This window comes from Carcharodon carcharias, chromosome 1 (assembly GCF_017639515.1).
Source record: "Carcharodon carcharias isolate sCarCar2 chromosome 1, sCarCar2.pri, whole genome shotgun sequence".
NCBI lineage: Eukaryota > Metazoa > Chordata > Chondrichthyes > Lamniformes > Lamnidae > Carcharodon > Carcharodon carcharias.
Window position 1 is genome coordinate 240,794,584 of NC_054467.1, and position 22,135 is coordinate 240,816,718.

The 22,135-nt window shown below is 44.7% G+C and overlaps 1 protein-coding gene across 8 annotated transcripts in view; it reads left to right on the forward strand.

Annotated features, from left to right (window-relative positions):
* Positions 1-22,135, forward strand: part of ctnna2 (catenin (cadherin-associated protein), alpha 2) — a 1,471,852-nt gene that overhangs the window by 709,032 nt on the left and 740,685 nt on the right. For all 8 annotated transcript variants that reach the window (XM_041198108.1, XM_041198115.1, XM_041198125.1 and 5 more), the window contains one exon: positions 13,161-13,241. In XM_041198108.1, coding sequence (XP_041054042.1) covers positions 13,161-13,241 — 81 coding nt within the window. The remainder of the gene's footprint in view (positions 1-13,160; positions 13,242-22,135) is intronic.

The following is a 22,135-nucleotide window of genomic DNA, read 5'->3' on the forward strand; positions in this document are numbered from 1 at the left end:
TGCAGGCTTCAGTCAAGTATCTGGCATGAAGAAAGATTTCCAGAGCATTCTTGTAATTTTTTTTTGTAGTTATTATCTACCCTTCTCCTGGTACAAATTGGATTTGGCACAAGGGTTGAATATCATTTTCTTGATGCATATTTCCTTATGTTCTTTTCAGGGTTAGAAAATTATCTAGTGTTTATTTTCTGACTTCCTCTTTGCACGGCTGGAGTGGAAGTGAGCACTAGAACATCAGTGTTATAGACAGAGTATCTGCCTGACCAAGAACACAGATTCATCAACTCAGTAGCATCAACAATTTATAAACCAGCTTTGGAAACTTAACCCTTCATTAGAATGTTGTGGATTTTAAATTAGTTGGAGTCATTTGTTCATGGGATGTGGGCACTGCTGCCCTTGTTCAGAGGGCACTTAAGAGTCAATCACATTGCTATGGGTCTGGAGTTACATGTAGGCCAGACCAGGTAAAGGGTTTCTGTGACAATTGGCAATGGTTTCACAGTTATCATGAAATTCCAGATTTTTATTGAATTCAAATTTCACAATCCGCCATGGTGGGATTTGAACCCGTATCCCCAGACCATCATCCTGGGTCTCTGGAATACTAGTCCAGTGATGATATCACTATGCCACCACCTCCCCAGGGGGAGGAGAAAGAATGGGGGAGCTGATGAGAAATTTGACAACTACCGTTTCGCAGAAACCGAATGTGGGCGGAGTCTCATGTTGGACGGGCACAGGAGCTGAATGGGAGGGTGATAGTGGGTGGGTGGAGATGCAGGTCAGCTCAGATGGACAGCTGAAAGAGATCCCCAGCAGGCAGCATTGAAAATGCTCAGGACAGTGAGATGAGTGTGATGGATGAAAGCTCCATGTGCGTGGGAGCGTGTTGGCGTGGGGATCCGAAAGGCCCTGCCCTACTCACACTTCTTCCTCCAGAATTACTCGTGGTCCGGCTGTGTGCAGCTGAACTACTAGCGGGGGGATTACAGTGAGATGACTCGCGAAACCTGTCAATGAAGCTGAAAGACAACATTACACATTATTTGGTGAAAGTGAATATATTTTCAGATTTATAAAGTAACAAAATGTGTTCACCCGTGCAACTACTTATGATCAGATTTCCTTAACTTTTCTAGGCCTACCACTTCTTCTAGGTGCTGCCCTGACATCCGCAGCAGGGGTGGAGACAGTTTGTGCAATGGGTGGCCCTCTTGTCTTTGATGACTCCGGAGAGCCAAAGCCTTGAGGGCCCTGGCTTGCTTTGGCAGTCCTCCTGTGTGCCAGCTGAGGTAGAGGACGAGGTTGCAGGGGTTACAGGCAAAGGGGACTACGAGGGATCGGACAGCCTCTAAGATTCCAGAGTGGATGGCCCAGAGGTGTCCAGCTGCCACTTCTCCTCCTTTCGGGTGACCGACGCTACCAAGCCTGACTCCCTGAGGGGAAGGAGCACCTGGTAGGATGTTGAGGTGCCCCATTTCTCTCCCATGTTGCCACTGCAGGAACTCACCCATGGCTACCACGATGGAGTGCAGGTCTGCATGCATCTTCATATTCCAGGCGTGTACATGTGGGCACCACTTCACCAGGGAGCAGGCGGATGCACTCCTCTGACTTGCGTGCCACTCTGTTGATAATTTCCAAAGCTATGTATGATGTTCCCCCGCCTTCTCCACGTTAAGTAGGAAGGCTGAATCCAGAAGCTCCTCATCTGACACAGACCTCACAGATGCTTCTTCCCCATTAGTCCTCCGAGTGCCGGGGAGCTTGACTGAATCTGCCTTCTCTTGCTGTGGACACAGGTTCGTGCAGTGACCACCAGACTGTGAACCCGAGCCTGCTCTAGGTCTAGGTTCCACCAAGGCGTGTGTCTCTGCACTGGTGGATGGTGTGGGTAAGCGCTGTGAAGGGTCTTCCAGGCTGCTTGTTTCCAACTGTTCAATGGAGCAGGTGTCCTCTTGGCTGCAGGTGAGGAACTGAATGGAGTTGAGGGACTTGCTGGCTGAGTCGCTTGGCAGAGCTCCCTGTGAACCAAAGTTGAGATAATTAGTGCATGGTAGCAGGAGAAAGAGACTCACAGTTGCGTTGAGAGAGGAATAATGTGGCGCAGGATCCTCACGTGAGTGTTGACCATCGACTTCACGTCCTCACCAGTCAGCTCAATGGGAGTGAGGGACCTAATGTGGGCCACTCCACCACAAGCCTGGGATGCCTCCCTGCTGTTGTGAGCCTGCAGCATGAAAACAGATGGAGAGTGTGAGCAGGACACATGGCACTGCGTAGAATGTTTGTGTGGTGAAAGGAGACATGGACGGGATGAGGACACGAGCTACTGAGGACATAAGCCTGATGGAGATGTGAGGGTGTGTGTGAGAGTTAGTGGTGTTGTCCCTTGAGGTGTGAGATCCCTGTTGATGTGTGATGGGCTTGGGAGTGCGTGTTGAGAGTGATGAGGTGTTTGACTTACCCTGGTAGAATGGATGAGAGCATTCATCCTCTTCCTGCACTGGATGTCTGTCCTACTCTGCTCTGGTGGCGTGACCACCGCTGCCACTGCCTCCCAGGCCAATTTGGTGACTCTGGTGGATCTCCTGCGGCCAGAGCAGGGTTAGAGGACATTGTGAGGGCCGGCCTTCCACTGCATCCAGCAGGTGCTCCAGAGATGAATCACTAAATTTGGGGGCTGCCATCGCCTTTGCTTTCGGGGCCATCTGTCGCCTGGAGAAGTTCTGGTCTGTAGACATGAAGTAGGCTGCGTTCTGGTGTGCTTTAAATATGGCGCCCAGAGCGAGAAAGCGCTGAGGTCACAGCATGGCAGGCAAATCCAAGCTCTGACCTGGAGTGTTTCATGTAAATGCATTATTAATGAGGCAGACACGCTGGGAAGGGGATGATATGGCGCGAAACCTCACCTTTGCGGCCAGCGGGTAAAATGTTTTTTTCCACACCTGCTACCGCACTTAGTGCAAAGCTGGGACAATCCACCCTAAGTCCTGGAAGCCCAGAACCAGGTAAGTGTTGGGATCCCAGGGCAGGGAGGGGAGGTGAATCCCGGAGGAAGGCTGGGCAGAATGGAGTGTGGGGGTCCTGGTGGAGAGGCCGGCAGTGGTAGGTGCATCCACATGGACCAGACCTTGTGCGGGTGGGGGAGGAGGTTTGGGTGCCTGATGGTAAAAAGAGGCCATTGCTGGAGCCACCCCCTTCCTTCCCGCCCAAGGCCTGAGAAAGGTTACTTTTCAGGCTTCCCAGCTGCCGCCAACCTAAAAATTGAGGCTGGGTGGGAAACGGCCCTTAAATAGTTATTAATTGGCCATTCAAGGGCCTCAATTGGGGCAAGGGTGGATGGGCCTGCTTAGGCCTCACCCATTCCACCGTAAAACTGTGGAGAGGTAAGGCCAGGCAGGAGCCCGAAGGCCATCCGAGGAATTTTACTCTTCCACCTCCCCCCCAACCTCCACCCCCTCCCTTCTATAAATAGAATACTTTTTGGGTCCTAACCAGGGACTTTTCTGGCCAACCAATCAGAAAAAGCAAAATACATCATTTATCTTTGGTTGGTCTTGACTTAAACTTTATAGTTGGCTTCCTCGCTGCTTATACTAGATTTTACTTCATAGACGCACATGATGGGAATTGCGATTATTTATGTAATTATGTTACTACGATATAAAATGGCCCTCCAAATTCTGGAATACACAAAAATACTCAGTATTTACAATGAGTCAGAACTCAGAGAATTGTATATAAAATGCTCTTTTCACTGATTATTTGCTGTGTAGATTTTGCATGGCTAAATTCAGGTACAGAATAATTTAATGATGCGGGTTGCTGTTGCCAACTCTAGTTTTTAGAATGAAGCCAAAACAGCAGTATTCAAATGCTGAACTACCGACTGGAGTAAGTTTCTGTGGAGTTGGTGCAGCTGAAGCTAATTTCCTCTATTCCTGTGGTGCCAGCTGCTGTGCTCAGGCCTCATGGAGCTGAAAGCACCAGATATCTTGAGGCTGATGGCCCGGGAGACTCTTTTTTTTGCTGGATCCTCTGGAGACATAAGTAAACATGTCATTCTGCTGGCACTGGTGTGTCCTCTGGTACTGATATCAGTTGTTCTCCCTTAAGAAAAGAGTTACTACCTGATAGGATGGCAGAAGAAGATTCTATAGATTCAGGTGGAGAATAAGAATGCTTCAATTTGTCATGATCTGGAATGCACTCATTGGATGCCTCTTTCAAAGAGTCAGCACAGTAAAGGCCTCCTGTTGTGGTACATCATTATATGGGAAGAGAATTCAGAAATCTGGAGTGCAAAGGGACTTGGGAGTCCTAGTCCAGGATTCTCTTAAGGTTAACTTGCAGGTTGACACGGAAGTTAGGAAGGCAAATGCAATGTTGGCATTTATTTCGAAAGGACTAGAATATAAAAGCAGGGATGTGCTGCTGAGGCTTTATAAGGCTCTGGTCAGAGAACATTTAGAATACTGTGAGCAATTTTGGGCCCCGTATCTCAGGAAGGATGTGCTCGCCCTGGAGAGGGTCCAGAGGAGGTTCACAAGAATGATCCCAGGCTTAACATATGAGGAACGTTTGAGGACTCTGGGTCTATACTCGATGGAGTTTAGAAGGATGATGGGGGATCTGACTGAAACTTACAGAATACTGAAAGGCCTGGATTGAGTGGACGTGGGGAAGATGTTTCCCTTAGTAGGAGAGACCAGGACCCAAGGGCACAGCCTCAGAGTAAAGGGAAGACCTTTTAGAACAGAGATGAGGAGAAACTTCTTTAGCCAGAGAGTGATGAATCTATGGAATTCATTGCCACAGAAGGCTGTGGAGGCCAGGTCATTGAGTGTATTTAAGACCAAGATAGATAGGTTCTTGATTGGTAAGGGGATCAAAGGTTACGGAGAGAAGGCAGGAGAATGGGGTTGAGAAAGTTATCGCCATGATTGAATGGCGGAGCAGACTTGATAGGCTAAATGGCCTAATTTCTGCTCCTGTGTCTTATGGTCTTATGGGAATAAGTAGCACTGTTGTGTCATCCTTTAATAATGGTTGGAGAGTAGTGAGGTTGGAGTCTTTTTTTACAACAACTGTTGTGTTAGATATATTATATATATATATATATCTTTATGTGTGGGTTTGGCTAAACAAAAACAGGCTTGTATATGCCAGCTGATTGTCAATCCAGTCAATGAGCAATTCCAATGCCAAATCTTGGTATCATAGAATCTTTCAGCACAGGGAGCCACTTAGCTCATTTTGTGTGTGCTGACTCTAATCAGTCCATTTCCTGTTTAGCCATAGCCCTGCAAATTATTCCTTTGGGCCCGCCACTTGCAAACACGGATTGAAGATGGCCATAGTGGCTGCCGAGTGACAAAGAGTGCTGTTTAAAAGACCCACCTCAGTTCTCTGTAACTTTGTCCTAGTTGTTTTGTTAAATAGTAAACCTTCTAGTCTTCACCCCTCATACCCCCTCATTCCTATTCACTTCCCATGCCCAACCATGCCAACACATGCCAATCCATTCCTAATGGCCCCTATGCCAATTCAGTGTTAACTCACAACCCCCTCCCCCCATCCATCCCCATGGCCCATACAACCTCCATGCCATCTCACCCAGTATCCACCATAAGCAGACATCACGAGCCACGCTGAGATAAAATAGGGTTTGAAATATCCATGATGGAGTTCACTGTAAAAAAACACTCCCATTCATGAAAGACCATTCAATACATTTAAACCACTCAAGTACTTAATCCATTAGAAAAACAATGTATTCACAGCCCCACATAAAAGGTAGCTCATTTTTAATAACCTGTTTGGACTGTCAAACAGTGAATTTACAACCTCTAGCAACTCTTGATAATGCTAGTTCTACAGATCTTATCCACCCTTCAAAAGCATTTATGGCCTCTCCAAATTCATTCTCACACACTCCAGGACAAGGGTCTTGCTTCAGTGAAAAAGGGGTCTGTTTGAACTCACCTCATCACTGAGTTCAAATGGTGCTGCTGAGTTTGGGTTTCCCACATGTGGGAGCCACATCCCACTTTCCCCCTCCCCACTGCCTAGCAAAAATAGGATCTGTCAGAAATGGAGAAAGTCTTACAGATTTTTAAAGGTCTCCACAACTCCATAAAAATCCAGCCCAATGACTTTCTGGAGAGTTGCTCATGCATGGAAAGCTTTGGCACAGGATGTGGTATAGGGCATTACACCTTTCAAAGGAAAGTTGGAGAAATATTTGAAGCAAAGCAAGCTACAAGACTGTGAAGGGAGACTAGGGCAGTAGATTAGATTTGCATTATTCTAGCGAATAGCCAACCCAGGCATGTACATGGTTCTACGGTAAGAACAACTGAATCCCAACTGACTTTTTCTAAACACGTCCAGTGTGTTAGGTAAATATGTTTACATATGCTGTGACCTTGCCCCTGCAGAAATAAATAAATCTGTATTTCGAACACAAACTAACATGACTTTATTTGAATTATCCACACCATAAATTCTAAATTCATGTTGTTGGCTCTTCGATGACTTCACTGTTTCAAACAGAATATGGTCACAGATGTAACCCTGGCAACAGTCATTGTTTTTGGATACTGTTGGATTACATAGACAAGGTCTGAAGTTTTTCTTATTAACAACTTTGCAATAGAGCATTAATAGATCAACAAGGGGCACTCAGTGCCAGTAATTATCTGAGTTTAGCATTTTTTTTCACAGTGTATTAGTCAGTTGTAATCCCAAATAAAAACTGTAGAAATAAACTATACAGTAACCACCATGTACCCTGGACTTTTTGCTGTATGTGTTTTCACTTCATTTAAAGGACTTCAATCTCTGCAGGAAATTAATGGGAAATTGGATTAAATAACAGAACATAGCATTTCACATGTACTGTGGACATGGTACAAGTGATGTCTGACTCATTGAGGATTTGCATTTTCTTTGGTTTATATAACATTATTTTCATTGTCAGGCATGACCTGTGTCATTAGTTCTTTCTGTACTTTTTTGTTTTCTTCTTCTTATATTCTACTTGAAGCAACATTGCAACAGTGACTATACTTCAAAGTACCTCATTAGCTGTAGAGCACTTTGGGATGTCATGAGATTGTGAATGATGCTATATGAATACAATCTTTATCTTTCTCGGTACACTCATGCCTCTGGGCTATCCAGACCTTAATACCTTCAAAAAGTCCAAACCTTAAAACCGTTGGACAATCCAAAACAATACCTTGAGACAATTTAGATTTCTCTCTGCTTTTGAACGAGATAGTTTGATTTCTTTCTTGCAATGACAATGTGCATATATAGAACATTTTGCTGCCTGCCATTAGATACCAGTCTCTGAACCTTACTTACTGGTCGGTGCTAGTAGCCAGCGTAACCTGATTAAAAAGCAAGAGCTTCACTCCCATTTGCGATACAATGTTAGCTTGTTGACAAATACATAAACCAGCAATATGATCTTAATGTATATGGTGACAACGGCCTGAAGTTTCTACAAGGGGCACTATTGGACACTGGACATTGTGTTGGTTTATTTACGCTGATGTTTCCATGTAAATTCATTTAAAAAGTCCAAACATAATATGAGCACAATCAAGCCACATAATCAATTTGTCACTGGAAAAGGGCCAATGGTGGCTCAAGGCAGTGGGTAGAATAGGATAAAGAGTGAGGCTGGAGATCACACAAGACACTTTTTTTTCTGTTCTGCAAGGCTTGTGGCTACAATTTGCTGTTATCTTCAATTAACTTTACTACAACAGAGCAGGACATATCTGTGTGGCTTCAATTAACTGCTGGTCACAGGCCTTATGTATAAAGGGCTAGTTAATTGACTGAATTTAAAGTCAATACAACAGCAGGAGAAACAGAACTGTGTCTGTGGCTTCCAATAATTAACCTCTGGCTACTGCTATTCAGGTGACTAACGCTGGATTCGTATAACCACGGGTACTCATGCATCCAAAGATACAGGCGCAATGTGATGAACACCCCAAATGATTATAATTGGCAAAAACCCATCATTACAGCCTAGGCATGTGGACAGTTCATTGGGTGATGACTGCTTTGACCAAAGAAATTTTTGAACAAGTGTAAAGGATTGCGGCCACTCCAGCATTAACTACCTATTGGTGCAACTCACTTCAGCTTACAATTCTGTGACCTTTAGTATGGTTTCATTTGATTCCATCCAGATTAGGTTGTTATCTGTGTGGAAATTGAGGTAACAGCAGGCCAACATATGCATCATCACATCATTTGAATGTAAGAGCTATGCACAATTTTAAAGTCAGATATGTAATCTGATATTTCTAGTAGAGGAGACTTCTCTTTGTAGGTAGACAGTCTTTAGAAAACTGAGCACCTTGGGACAATTTGGAACTTACTCCATCAGAATAATGACACTGTGGAAAGCTATTGTTATACCATATTTAATCAATACCCTCACATAGACAACATATTTGCTGCTTAACTATAGCTAAAGGAAGAAGCAAATATACTAAGGCTGGGACACCATTATGCACATTAATAAAGGTAAATTCCGTGCCTCAAACCCAAAGAATAATGCCAACTTTATATAAAGATTAACGCCAGATGTTAATGTCAGTAGATTATTTTTGGGGATGGGGTGGCAAAGTGGAATTGATGTAGAAATTTGGCTATAATCTTTTGAATGGTGGGACAGTCAAGGGGCCACATGGCTCCCTCCTGCTCCTACTTCTTATTGTTCTTATGAAAGGCAATTCTTGTGCTCACTATAGCTGGATGACTGTGCTTTTCTGAAAGTTGTACTATCTGAGATGCGTGAACGGAGTATTATGACAGCTGTGTTTGGATTGGCTGGTTTTTCGCTAACAAAGTTGGACTACACGGAATCGTTTGCATTCAGCCATCCTTTTGAACAGTAATAAGGATCCTTAGTAATTCTTGATAAATAATAGAGGAAAATAATTATCCCTGATAATTGGTTACATTGCACAGCAACAACTAGGGCAGGGTCGTGCCTCAATTTCCCGAATGACCAAAAAAAGGAGGAGCAAATCTGGCTCTCCCTCTGCTGTTGCCCAGGTATTAAAAAATACCTCACCAGTAACTTTTGCTTTTCACATACTACAGCATGTGAACAAAATGTCTTGACAAAAAGAATGTTTTAATTGTTTGTGAATAATCTCAGCTGATGTTAATTCCTTTGGCCTTGAGGCATAGATTTAACATTAAGCTGGGCATTGAGGTGCAAAGGAGTGTACCAGCCTCAGTATTTTTTTGTTATCTTCCCCTGGCTATAGTCTAGCAGGAAATATATTGTTTGTATAAGTGTATCAAATAGATTTGTAATGACAGAAAGCATTACCTTTAGGACTGGAAGATGGAGGCAAAGCTGTGCATTTTTCTGGTTTGTAGATAAAGCAGAAATTATCTGCCTGGAATAACATGGACTCTGTGGAAATGGTGTTTACTGCACAGTGTGAGACAGATATGACACAAGCAATACTCTCTTTGGGTGCAGCTGCTTTCCATTAAGATGCAACTGCACCATGATAGCCTCAAAAAAAACACGTATGTCAACACTCTTAGCAGTTGCAGTTTGTTTAAAGAGGCAGTTCCATTTTACCATGCAGACTCTCAGTTATAACTTCAGCAAATAAATCAACTGTTATTTTTTTAACATATGTTATTACTTGCAAAGCTCCCAATAATGGCATTTCAATATTTTAGGATTAAAATTAATTAATTTTCCTGTTCTCTTAGGCTAATCATGGCAAACTGACAATTATGAGAGTTATGCATCTAACATAATGTTAACTTAGTTATAGTATCATAGGGGATTGGAAAATTAACCAGAGACAACATGAGGAAACTTTATTTCATGCGGAGAGTTGTTGTGATCGAAGTACACTACTTGAAAGGGTGATGTAAATCGATTAAACTGTAACTTTCAAAAGGGAATTGGATAAATACTCGAGGTAAAGACATTACTGGGCTACAGGGAAAGAGCTTGGGAGTGAGACTAATATACCGCTCTACCAAAGAGCTGGTACAAGAATAATGGGCTGAATGGTCTCCTTCTGTGCTGGATCCTATGATGATGCAAGTTCATAAAAAATCCTGGCAGCATTAATAATGAATGTTTCCACATACTTTGCCATGGAAACAAAGTGAGAAAAATGGACTTGTGTTTGGAAGTCTAGTTTATGTATACATGGATGAGAAAATTCCACCTTTTGGTCATGAACTCTGAAGAAGAGTCACACTGACTCAAAACATTAACTCTGTTTCTCTCTCCACAGATGCTGCCAGACCTGCTGAGTTTTTTCAGCTTTTTCTATTTTTATATCAGATTTCCAGCATTTGCAGTATTTTGCTTTTACTACATGGGAGAGAGCAAATCTGTGATCGGAGGAGCTGAAACAGCAAGTGTGAGAAAGACAGAATCTATGATTAGAAGAGCAGCTCCATCTCTCCTGTGCTTGCTGCTTTTCCAGTCACAACTCTGGCTGTTCCCAGTAGGCTTTCAGTTTGACCTCCATGCTGCCAGGCTGCAGACGGTGGTGGATGAAGCAAGGACTTCACCTTCCACTTTAAGTACCCTGCTCCTCGGGCACTTTGCCCCTGTTGTGCAGCTCCAGCAGCGCCATGGTGAAATACTCGTCTAGATGTATAGGGCCATCAGGTACTTATTCTTGGAGTCAGTCCTCTAGTTAATGTTGAAACAACTCTCCAGGTGGACCGAATCTTGGGAGTGCCTGCATTGTGCCTCCATTTGAGCTATTGCTTTGAACTATAAGTTATTGAGTCAGTTATCAGTGACTTTGGTCATTATTCTCATTGATATTTAGATTTTAGCTTTCTCTCTGTTCCGTTAATTTTGGTAGAAAACTTGATTTATGAGTGAGACTAAGGTAAACCTAAGGGCATTACTCATATGAGGTGTGTTTAAACCACTTTTACAGCCTACTAATACCACTGGCCATAGAGGATCTGCATGTTGGGAGTTGGCAGCACTAGCATAAAATAAAATTGACTTCAAATCTGAGTTTATAAACATACTCCACTTACTGTTTCAAGTGAAGTTTATTACATCTTTCACCAATATTCCCTGTGCTCTGTCAATTGCATTGCTGGTCAATGATTCTTTTATTGTGTGGATTTGCTTCATAGAATCCAGCAACACTCAAGAAGCTGACACCATCCAGGACAAAGCAGCCCGCTTGACTGGCACCCCATCCACTACTTTCAGCATCCACTCCCTCCACCGCCAACACATAGTGGCAGCAGTGTGTACCATCTACAAGATGCACTGCAGCAACTCACCATAGCTCCTTCAACAGCACCTTCCAAACCCATGACCACTACCATCTAGAAGGACAAGGACAGCGGGTGCATGGGAACACCACCACCTGGAAGTTCCCCTCCAAGCCACGCACTATCTTAACTTGGAAATATATCTCTGTTCCTTCACTGTCACTGGGTCAAAATCCCGGAACTCCCTCCCTAACAGCACTGTGGGTGTACCTACACCACATGGACTGCAGCAGTTCAAGAAGGCAGCTCACCACCACCTTCTCAAGGGCAACTAGGGTTAGGCAAGAAATGCTGGCCCTGCCAGTGACACCCACATCCCATGAAAGAATAAAAAAATGTACTGGAGGAAATTGCAGTCCTTAATTGCAACTGCAGCATATTCTGCCTTTTTGTCACTAAAGGGGTCTCATTTTTCTCAATACGCGTGTGTTGAGTGTTTGAGTATGTGTGCACATGTGTATGCAAGGTTGCTAAGATCTACTCAGTCAAATCTTCATCTTACATTTTCATGGAGGACTAGGATATAAACTTGCTTTGTCAACAAAATGTTTTTAGATGAGAAAAACCTCTGGTAAAATCTTTTCCACTCAATATTATTGGTGGTTGGACATTTTATCCTAGTAAACCAAAATATCCTATTTAATAGGCAAATCTGCCTTCCTAAAATTGCCTGCATTCTTTGAGGACATGACTTTAATTTGAAGGAGGGGTTGAATTTGAGGAATGGTTACTGCATGTAACAGGAGTACTCTTTGTGTGATTGCATGGTATCTTCACAGTATTTGTCTCTTTTTATCTCGCTTCATCTTTTCTTCCTTCCCCACTTTCACAATTTCTAAACGTTGTTTGAACTGTTTTTCAGTAAATGAGATTATGCTTGACTATAACATTTAGTTGCTGAAACCTCAAAGCAAGCATAAATACCTAACCTCACAATGATTTTAAACCTCTGAAGGTTAAGATAATTGGATCTTTTGTGAAGGGTTTGTAACTGCTCATGTCAGGTACTTATACACTTCCACCCATTTGAAATGGCCGAGAAGCATTTGCATTTCACCACAAATGATATAAAGTGCTATAATTTTCCGGCCCCTCGCACTGCAGTGACTTGGCCACTCTGTGCCATAATGTGGACATGATTTCTTGTCACAAAAACACATCAGACCTTTTTGTTATCGGCCACTTCGATCCCTATAGAGTAGCACAGAACTCGAATATTGCTGAAAAAAGAGACATGTTGCTGAAGCCTTCCATCTTGCTCTCATCAGGACCTGTGGAAAGATGCCAAATTTCAAATATCACAACAATTTATACTACAGGAGAAAAAGGTTATGATTGATTAGCAAGTTGACTTAATTGGCCTTCTGATCACCTTAACAAACTATCTGCCACTCGCTGGTGGGTAGCTGTTCCACATCCAATTCCTGAAAATATCTTGGGGATGGGAGGGTGCCTGCAAAGATGTATGCTAGATGGAGGCACAAAATTACATACTCGCCTCAGTTCCCGCCCCCTTTGGCCTCTGAAAATCCTGCCCCTGCAATATGAGTTGTTGTACAGCATAGAACAGTATTGATATAGCCATGTGAAAATGTTGAGCAACGTGTAGCAGACTAACACAGAGTAATTGCATATGTATTGTTTGTGTACACCTGATAATATTTTCTAAGTTTATATAATTCTGAATCAATTTGCCAGATTTCCATTCACATCTGCATGGGTTGACAGTAACAAAATAATAGTTCAGCACTGGTAATGAGGTTGGTCATTTCATAAATTAAATGTCGCACTCTTCAAACATATTTCTAAATGAAACGTGTTATCTCTTTCAGACTGGCAGGAAAGAAAAAGGTGATCCACTCAATGCTGCCATTGAAAAAATGACAAAGAAAACAAGGGATCTGCGGCGACAGGTAGACTATTTGGAATCTACATTTGGTGTGGAATATGTGGTGATGGTTGAATAATTGCACTTTGGGGACTGGGTATTTGTGTAGAACTGGGCTAAGTACTAGTTACTTTCAAATGTCATTCGTGAGGGTAAGGGCTGATAACTTCCTCCTCCACTTCCTACTTATGAGAGCGATTGTAACACTACATATCTCTTTATAGGGTTATGAAACTTCTTTAAATTATTCTTGCGCTATGTTTATGTTCCAGAGAGATCCAGCAGTTTAAACCACCTGGATTGTGGACAGGGCTGAAACACTGTCATTTAACCTCGGTGACCTGTCTGTAGACAAACAGGATTAATGTCTCCACTGCACCAAAGCCTCACTCTTTTTTAGCAGTAATTGGCACTGAGGTGCAGTCTCACTCATAGAGGTCATAAGGATGATGAGCATGGGAATTGAAAAGTCACACTGATTTGGGCAAAGGCACACTGTTGGATAGAAGAAGGTTTGCCCTGCCATATACAACTTGCTAGTACTTGAGTCAGGTGGGAAAAGTAGAGAAATGATTATTCCACAATTTTCTCATCACCACTAAAATGTGTTTTCTAAAGCTGGATTGTAAGCAGGCAAGGCGAAATACCGTCTAAAAACTTTGTTTGAATTCTTCCAATTAAGGGTGGGATTTTCTGGCCCCGCCCACCATCGGGATCTACTGATCCTGTCGAAAGCCAATGGACTTTTGGCTGGGCTGTCGACTTTCTCACGGCGGGTCCTACCATGATGGGGCTGGAAAATCCTGGCTTAAGTCTCTGCCTTCCCTTGGGTGCCATATCTGGAGGCATTCCTGGAGGTTTTACATCCATGACATCCTGACCACGTGACATTTGATTTTATGACATCTGATTATACGATTTCTACAAAGGTTATTATATTTACCACTTAAAGATTGTGTCCCCTGTAGTTCAGTATTTTGGTTTGTAGTTTTATTCTAGCAGGTGTTGTACAAGATGTTCCAAGAACCAGCAGGCCACCCAGGAACAGGCAAAGAGGAAATCAAGGACAGGGAAGTGGGGGAATGGCAGAATAGCCCTCTCCCCAACCAACCATTCCCCTATTTCAGATACCCTATTTCAGACCCAGGATTTCAGAGACCCTATTGTATTACCACTGCTGATCATCATGTTGTGTCGTGGTGCCAGCTGTGGTGTCTCAATGATGAGACGTTGAGACTTATAAGTTTAAATATGAACTATTTATTGTTAATACTTAACTATGTACAGATCCCAGGTTACTGTCATGCATGGTGCTGCTGCTGTGCAGGTAGATTCTAAAGCATTTTTCTAGACTGTTCTCTCTGAGCTGATTACCATGTGACTCGATACATCATACTGTGGGCAGGGCTATTCTTCAGTCACATGTTCATTCTTGCTCAGCCACGCACCTATACATTACAATAACATGCAGGCACACACAACATCATACAATAGACTCAGCCTGCTTCCCATTTCATATCCCTGGATGGGCATATCAGGATAACAAATTAATTGCTGATTGTGTTGATGTCTGATTTACATTTTTACACTTTAGACAATACCAAGCAGTGCTCACAGAAACTAGAATGTCCAACCAAAAGCTGATGGTTGCAGACCTGAATTGATAGGAGAATTGGGAAAAGAGAGACTGATATCCAAATCTCAGTGATTCAATCCACATACGGCAGCTTGTTCTTGCTCCTACAGCTCTATAATGACAACTGCGCATTGCAGGTAATTGTGACTTTTGCAGGTAACATCATGGAGTGGGGTGTACAGTGATGGGAAATTTAAATCCCTAATCTCCCCCCACTGCTGGGAGGAAGCTTAGATTTCGAAAACTGTGGGTCATTCTGGGAGGGCTGGGAACCCTATCCCTCCCACAACACATAAATAACCCTAACTGAAGATGACTTCAGGGCTCCCTTGAGGGTTCCATTGACTCATGTTGTAACTTCATTTGGAATTTGCAAAATGTCAGGAAAACCTCAGTAAATCTACTTGCACTGGGTCCCTGCTTTTGCCAAGATTTTTCGGAGATTTGTTTTTAAATTCTTTCATAGGACGTGAGCATGGCTGGCTCGGCCAGTATGTTTTATAGCCCGTGCCTAATTGCCCTTGAAGTCATGAAGCTTTGCCTTCTTCTTATCATACAAGAGAGGTGAGGTTTCCCACTTCCCCTGCCCCTGGTGCGCGGAATCCCGACAGTGGAATTCTCATTTCACTAGTTCAGTCGGGACCTGATGTAGAACTGGGGGTCAGTATGCCGAGTGAGATGAAGCACACCACCCTCGAAATGGAGGGAAATGAGCGCCACAAGGGGTGCTTGGGGAAGCTAGTGAAGCAACTAAATCTCTGAAGACTGATTATATCTTTCAAATCTATATACAAGTTCAGGGTTATCTTTCTTACACAGAATGCCAAGAAAAATTCCATGGCATCAGAAGGATGACCTGACGAACCCCTCTCCTGAGTTTCTCAGTCTGATAGGGCAGACAGACGCTTGAGATACAACTGATGCGTGTGTAGGTGTCCGTCTGTATGGGCAGAACTTTTCGCTCGGTGTGCAGGCATACGCCCGACACGCTCGAGCGTAAAATAACAAGCGATGAGGTCAGGTGAGCATCTCAGTGTCATCATGCACACGCGGGTGCCGGAGCTGTGCCCGCCATTAATTAAGAGGCTAGTTAAGGCCATTAAAAAGTCAATTGACGCCGATTTTTTGTTGCCCGTGGGATTTTGTGCTCGTCAAACAGACAAAACGGGCAGGCAGCCAGCCGACAATTTCAAAAACCTCATCCAAGGGGGGGATAAAAAGGTCAGCAGTATTGCCAGTGTGAGTAGTGAGGACTTTGGTAAATAGTTTGCTGCTGGTGACTTCTTGGTATATGGCAGCTTCATCTCTGTTCGGGACTTCATTGTTAGCTTTTCCAGGTTTCATTTCAGGATACCTTGGTGTCTCCAAGGACCCCGGGGAATTCAGGCCATGTGGACTTTTCTAGGTGTCAGACAGCCTTCTGTTACCCCGGTAATGGGGATTGTGGTCTCAGCTGGAGGCACCTCCTCTGAGGAGGAAAAGAGGGGCAGAAGGGAGAGGAGGCCAGGTGTCCCAATGCAACATCCAGGGTAGCGACCTGTGAGAGGAGAGGGACAGGCACAGGCACAGGGGGCGCAGGGCCAGCTCTGCAGTTCAAGGTGGAAGGGGCCGCAGAAGACGCCACTATCCTGCTGCCAGGGTTTACAGGCAATGATGCAGCTACCTCAATATGTCTGAGGTGCCGTGCCAAAGGAGGCTCTGCCTCTCAAGGGAGACAATGACCTCCATCTGTCAGATGATGGGGCAAGAGATCACCTCCGACTGTGTGGATGGACATCCTATGCCATTGGCTCTGAAGGTCACAGTGGCCCTCAATTTCTATGCCTCTGACTCTTTCCAGGGGTCAGTTGGGGATCTGTGTGGAGTCTCCCAATCAGCTGTCCATAGTTGCATCCAGCTGGTGAAGCTCCGTGCAAGCGGGTATTGACTTTCATTCATTTCTGTATGGATGAGGTCATGTAGGCTGAGCGAGTCAGAGGCTTTGCAGCAATTGCTGGGTTCTCCCGCATCCAGGGTGCAATCGACTGCATACATGTGGCCATCAAGGCGCCAGTGGGTCAGCCAGGTGCCTTCATCAACAGGAAAGGATTCCAATCCATGAACGTGCAGATAGTATGTGACCATAGGATGCATATTCTGGAAGTTTGTGCATGGTATCCTGGCAGCTCCCATAACATGTACATCCTGAGACACTCACAGGTAGCAAGGCTCTTCAGTGCTTCAGCTCAACTGGATGGATGGCTGCTGCTTATGACGCCTTTCCATCACCCACGAACAGAGGCAGAGCAGCGGTATAACAGGAGCCATGCCTCCACATGGGCGGTGATAGAGAGGAACATAGGTCTTCTGAAGATGCACTTCCGATGCCTGGACTGTTCATGGGGAGCACTACAATACCCCCCCAAGCAGGCATCACTGATAGTGGTTGCATGCTGTGCTCTCCACAATCTGGCACTGACAAGGGAGGACCCACTGGAGGAGGAGGATCTTGACACAGCTGCACAGGCCAGAAATGATGAATCCAGTAGTGAGTCAAAAGAGGAGCACAATGATGAGAATGCTGAGCGTGTAGAGACAGACCTCTGTAACCTCCAGGAACCTCCACCTTGATCCAACGCTCCTTCAGCTAGGCTGCCAAATAAGTGCTACCACCTCATGCCGCCTCCATCCCGGATGTCTGAAATGGCCTTTTCCTTTGATACCAAAGTCCACTCACTGCCTGTGCAATAAAGTTTCAAGCCACCCACGTCAAGCATTACTTACTGGCGTACCCTGCACCACATTAACTAAAAAAGGTGAAGCTTACTCAGGCCATTACGACAAAAGAAAGTTTATCTCATGTTGACAGTCGAAACAAATTAACAGAACCTTCTCTCGTCTTTAACCCCAGACCAGTTAAAATATACAAAACATCGCACAACAGAAGATCACCTGTGACCAGTCCCTCTTGTGCTCATGGTGCCTTAAACTTACATGTGTGAGTGCTATGTCTTGGTGCTTTCCACTCACTGGCACCAGTATTGGAGACAGCCTGCTGGCTCTGCTGTCCTGATAGCCTTGATGACCTTGGCAGTTAGCCTCTGGCCAGTGAAGCCTGTGCTGGTCCCGCCTGGGAGGGAGTGGCCAGTTCCACGGCTGGCATCTCCCCGGTCAGAGTAGCCTTATTAGATACCATGGTCATTGGCAGAGGTGCAGAAGAGCTGCTGCATCTCCAGAGAGGAGCCCACAGAGACAACAGACAGCTCGTTTGTCAACATGAGGCCCTTCTGGGCCTCCCTGCTCACTATTGATGGACGGGGTACTGGGTGCCTCATCCATCTCCCACACGGACACTGACCACCTGAAGTCAGTGCCTGTGTGAGGGCTTGCAGGTCCGAGCGCAACCCCAGGTTCCTGGAGATGCCTGTACATCAGAGTCGCCACTCTCAGTGGAAGAGGCAGTGTGCTCAACCATGAGGGTCAATGCAGTGCTAATGCCCCACATGGACTCTTCCAAAATGGAGACCATGGTACGCATATCCTCATGGATCTCAACCAGATCCTCCCTCACATCTCGCAGGACAACCAGCACCTGCCGCCTAATGGACGACTCCAGAGGCTCATCATCTGCCTTCAACTGAGCATCATCCTGGTCTCCAGCAGCCCTCCGACTGCCGGCACCCTGGACACTATCTGCTTCTGCCTGCACTTCAAGCGTGTGTGAAGTGCCCTCGCACCAACATTCTAGCTGAAGGTCTAATACCCACAAGGTGCTGATATCTGCACTGGTGCCTGGTTCAGAGAGCGGGTGCCGCAAGTACGTCTGGAGCCTGACGGTTCTCTGGTCTCAGGGGTGGCTCTTCAGGGTCCTGTGATTTAGTGCATGCTGGAGAATCTAAGGGAGAACAACAACATGTCACTAGTTTAAGTCATCACACTGTCACTGTGCATGCCAGGTGCCCTGGTGAGACAATGGAGATCTGCTTCATGGTGCCATCTCCCTTCAATGATCAATGGGGAATCCAGTTTTGAGGCTCCCATCAATGATGAGACTACACAAGAATGTTTGCACCATTCAAAACTCTCACCTCTGTGCACTGTACCCTTAACTTCATCTGACACCCAAGCCTCTCATTGGCCAGTTGACTGAGGTGCGTGGCACCTCTCCAGGTTGAAGGCGTCCTGCTCGTATCTGGTTAGGATTATGAGATTAGCCAGTCCATGACTTCTGAAGTTCTGTCGAAGGGTCATGAGGACTCGAAACGTCAACTCTTTCCTTCTCCACCGATGCTGCCAGACCTGCTGAGTTTTTCCAGGTAATTCTGTTTTTGTCATGACTTTTCAATGTTGTTTTGTGCCATCTTCTCCTGAAAGGATAGAGGAGCATTGATTAGTCCACTAACTACCTGCAGCACCATTGCAGCCTGGCCAACCCCACCTTGCAGGGCACATTCGAGTTGTGGCCCTCGAGCCGCAAGGCACTCAATCCAAGGAGCCAACCCCCTAGGCCAGCTCCAGTTGGCACTCAGACTCTAACACTCCTGAGCTCCACGGTGGGGGTGGGGGGAGGGGGGGTGAGTGGGATGGCCAGCCCTTAACACTTCAACACACTGATCCATACCAACACGGTACTCACCCTTCCCGAGCACAGCAGGTCGTTAACCCTCTTGTGGCACTGGACCCAGGTGCACTGCACAACATCATGGCTGCTGCCCAGCACTGCCACCTTCTCACAAACTCTTTTTTTAAGATGCGGGACCTCCTCCTTCCACAAAGGTGTCCCTCTTGGCAGCCACCTCCTCCAGGACAACAGCAAGGCACTCATCAGAAAACCAGGGGTAGCGGTGGGGGCAAGTGCCCACCCAACCTGCCCTCCCAATGCAGCCATGTTGGAATCCATAATTTTTAATCTCCTGCTGACAACACTGAAGATGTCGTCATCGCCGTTGACCTTCCAGGGCCAGATTGTGCCAGATTCAAACTGGCTGCCAGGCCCCCACTGGACCCATCAGGCCCCCGCTCGGCCCTCCCCAACCATTGGGGAGCCACTGTTCATGCTCAACAGGCCTTAATTAGCCTGCCAGCATGAAATCGTGGTCAGTGGCCGATTGCGGGCAGCGGGCCCTTTCCAGCCCGCTCCCGGGCACGCCCTCCCGCCAAATTCAATAATCTGGCCTATGCTTCTGCGTCTGCGTGTGTGTGTGTGTTTGTCTTTGTGTATGTGTACATGTGCATGTTTCGCTAAATATACTTGGATAAGCTAACTGGAACTTGAGAGCACTGTGCACCATGAATACCATGGCAGAAAGAATTTTTACAGTCTTTGCACCAATAAGTGGGCTGTCATTCTAAGGTAGCAATGACACTCTTTAGCAAGATATGAATGAGATATGAACATAAAAACAAAAAAACTGTGGATGCTGGAAATCCAAAACAAAAACAGAATTACCTGGAAAAACTCAGCAGGTCTGGCAGCATCGGCGGAGAAGAAAAGAGTTGACGTTTCGAGTCCTCATGACCCTTCGACAGAACAGCATGAGTTCTGTCGAAGGGTCATGAGGACTCGAAACGTCAACTCTCTTCTTCTCCGCTGATGCTGCCAGACCTGCTGAGTTTTTCCAAGAATGAGATATGGTCTGCTTCAACTTATCCCAATTAAAGTTTTTTTTTTGATGCGTAGATGGAATGTCAGTCTGAGAAAACAATCTCCTGATTGAGACCATTTCATTCAGCCTTTTACAGCCAAACCTCATGCTTTATATTACTTTCAATATACCAGTGAAAGACCACTTGAGTGCAGACCAATCACACTTAATGATGTGATTATGAATCTCAGAAGCTGGTTGCTGACAAATGACTGCCCTGATGTTAAATAATGTGCTTAGCTGCTATAGCTGTTAAATAGTATTTCTGATGTGTGTCTTAACATTTGATGTAATTTGAATGTCAATTCATTAAGAAGCACTGTAAATGTCTTATTGATTCTTTTGATATTAACAACCCAAAGTGTGTCAAAAGGAAATTGAAAACTTATCACCTGACATCATTGTTGGAGCCACAGTTTTATTATGGTAAACCAGGGTTTTCATAGACGTTGACAGTTAATCGGTAGCTGTGTGTAGCTTACCCAGCTGCATTTAGCCACACACACACAAACACACACACACACACGCTCCAATTTGCACAAATTTCTGGCAAGTTTGTGCATTGGTCGACTGTCATTCTGTTCAGGCTGGACAACTGGAATCTCAACAGTCATTGACTCAATTTTTCTTGCACTTCAGTGCAAGAAAGCACAGATCTGTACAAGGCAAATCCATTCCGAGATCTAGACTTATTTCTAGATATTTTCAGGAGTTTTTACATTTAAGAGTGCACAATATCATCCTATCTTTTAAACTCCTGCTGTCGTGCCTCCTTTTCAATTGTTTAGCTTATGGCTTTTTGCTTTAAAAATCATGCCAAGTTGAGGACAATTCTGAAGTGAGACTTGAGGCACCTCCCTTCCCAGGGTCTTAACTCTAGGGGTTGCTGATGTACCTGGACAATTAATGCTGTCCCTTCCCAGGATCTGATCTCTAGAAATTGCTAATGTACCTACAATGTGCAAAGCCCTCAAATGCAAGGTGACTCAGGCAATGCACGACCACAGCTAAGATTACCAGTGTAGTTATGAAGCAATTGAATGGAGCAAGAGGCAACCAAGACAGCAATGTGCTTCAAGTTACTGCACACACCTTTCTTTCCACAATCACTGTCCAAGGCAAAATTATTCAAATTCTGGCCACAGCAAGTTGTGTTTCGATTAATTAACAAATTGATCAGAATCTACTTCTGAATCTCTATCAACCTCATGAGGTAAGCCAAAAATTAAACACCTTTGAGTTTATTGTAGTTCATTTTAAACTGATCGTGATTAAGGGTGAGCTACAAACTTTGTAGGGAGTTTTGACAATGAACCCGAGAATGTGACCTGAGAGTGGTATTGAGCTCTATTTATTTCATCAGCAGATTCACTGATACTCTTGTCAGTTCCAAGTTAGAAGCAAGAGATCTGGATAAGCTCTGTGGAACTTTAGGGCCCAATTGTCAATCAAAATGGAAAGTGTCTCACATCCAAAGTCTTTGCTACAATGTCTCATGTACGTTGATGTATGTAAAACTATAATAAGTAACAACTAATAAAGACATTACAAGTAACATCTAAATGTAAAATACAAATAAGAGAAATATGCTCCTATTTGACTTCAATTTACGGAGCCATAGGGGTAAATTTTATAGCAGAACAAATTATCAACCACCCC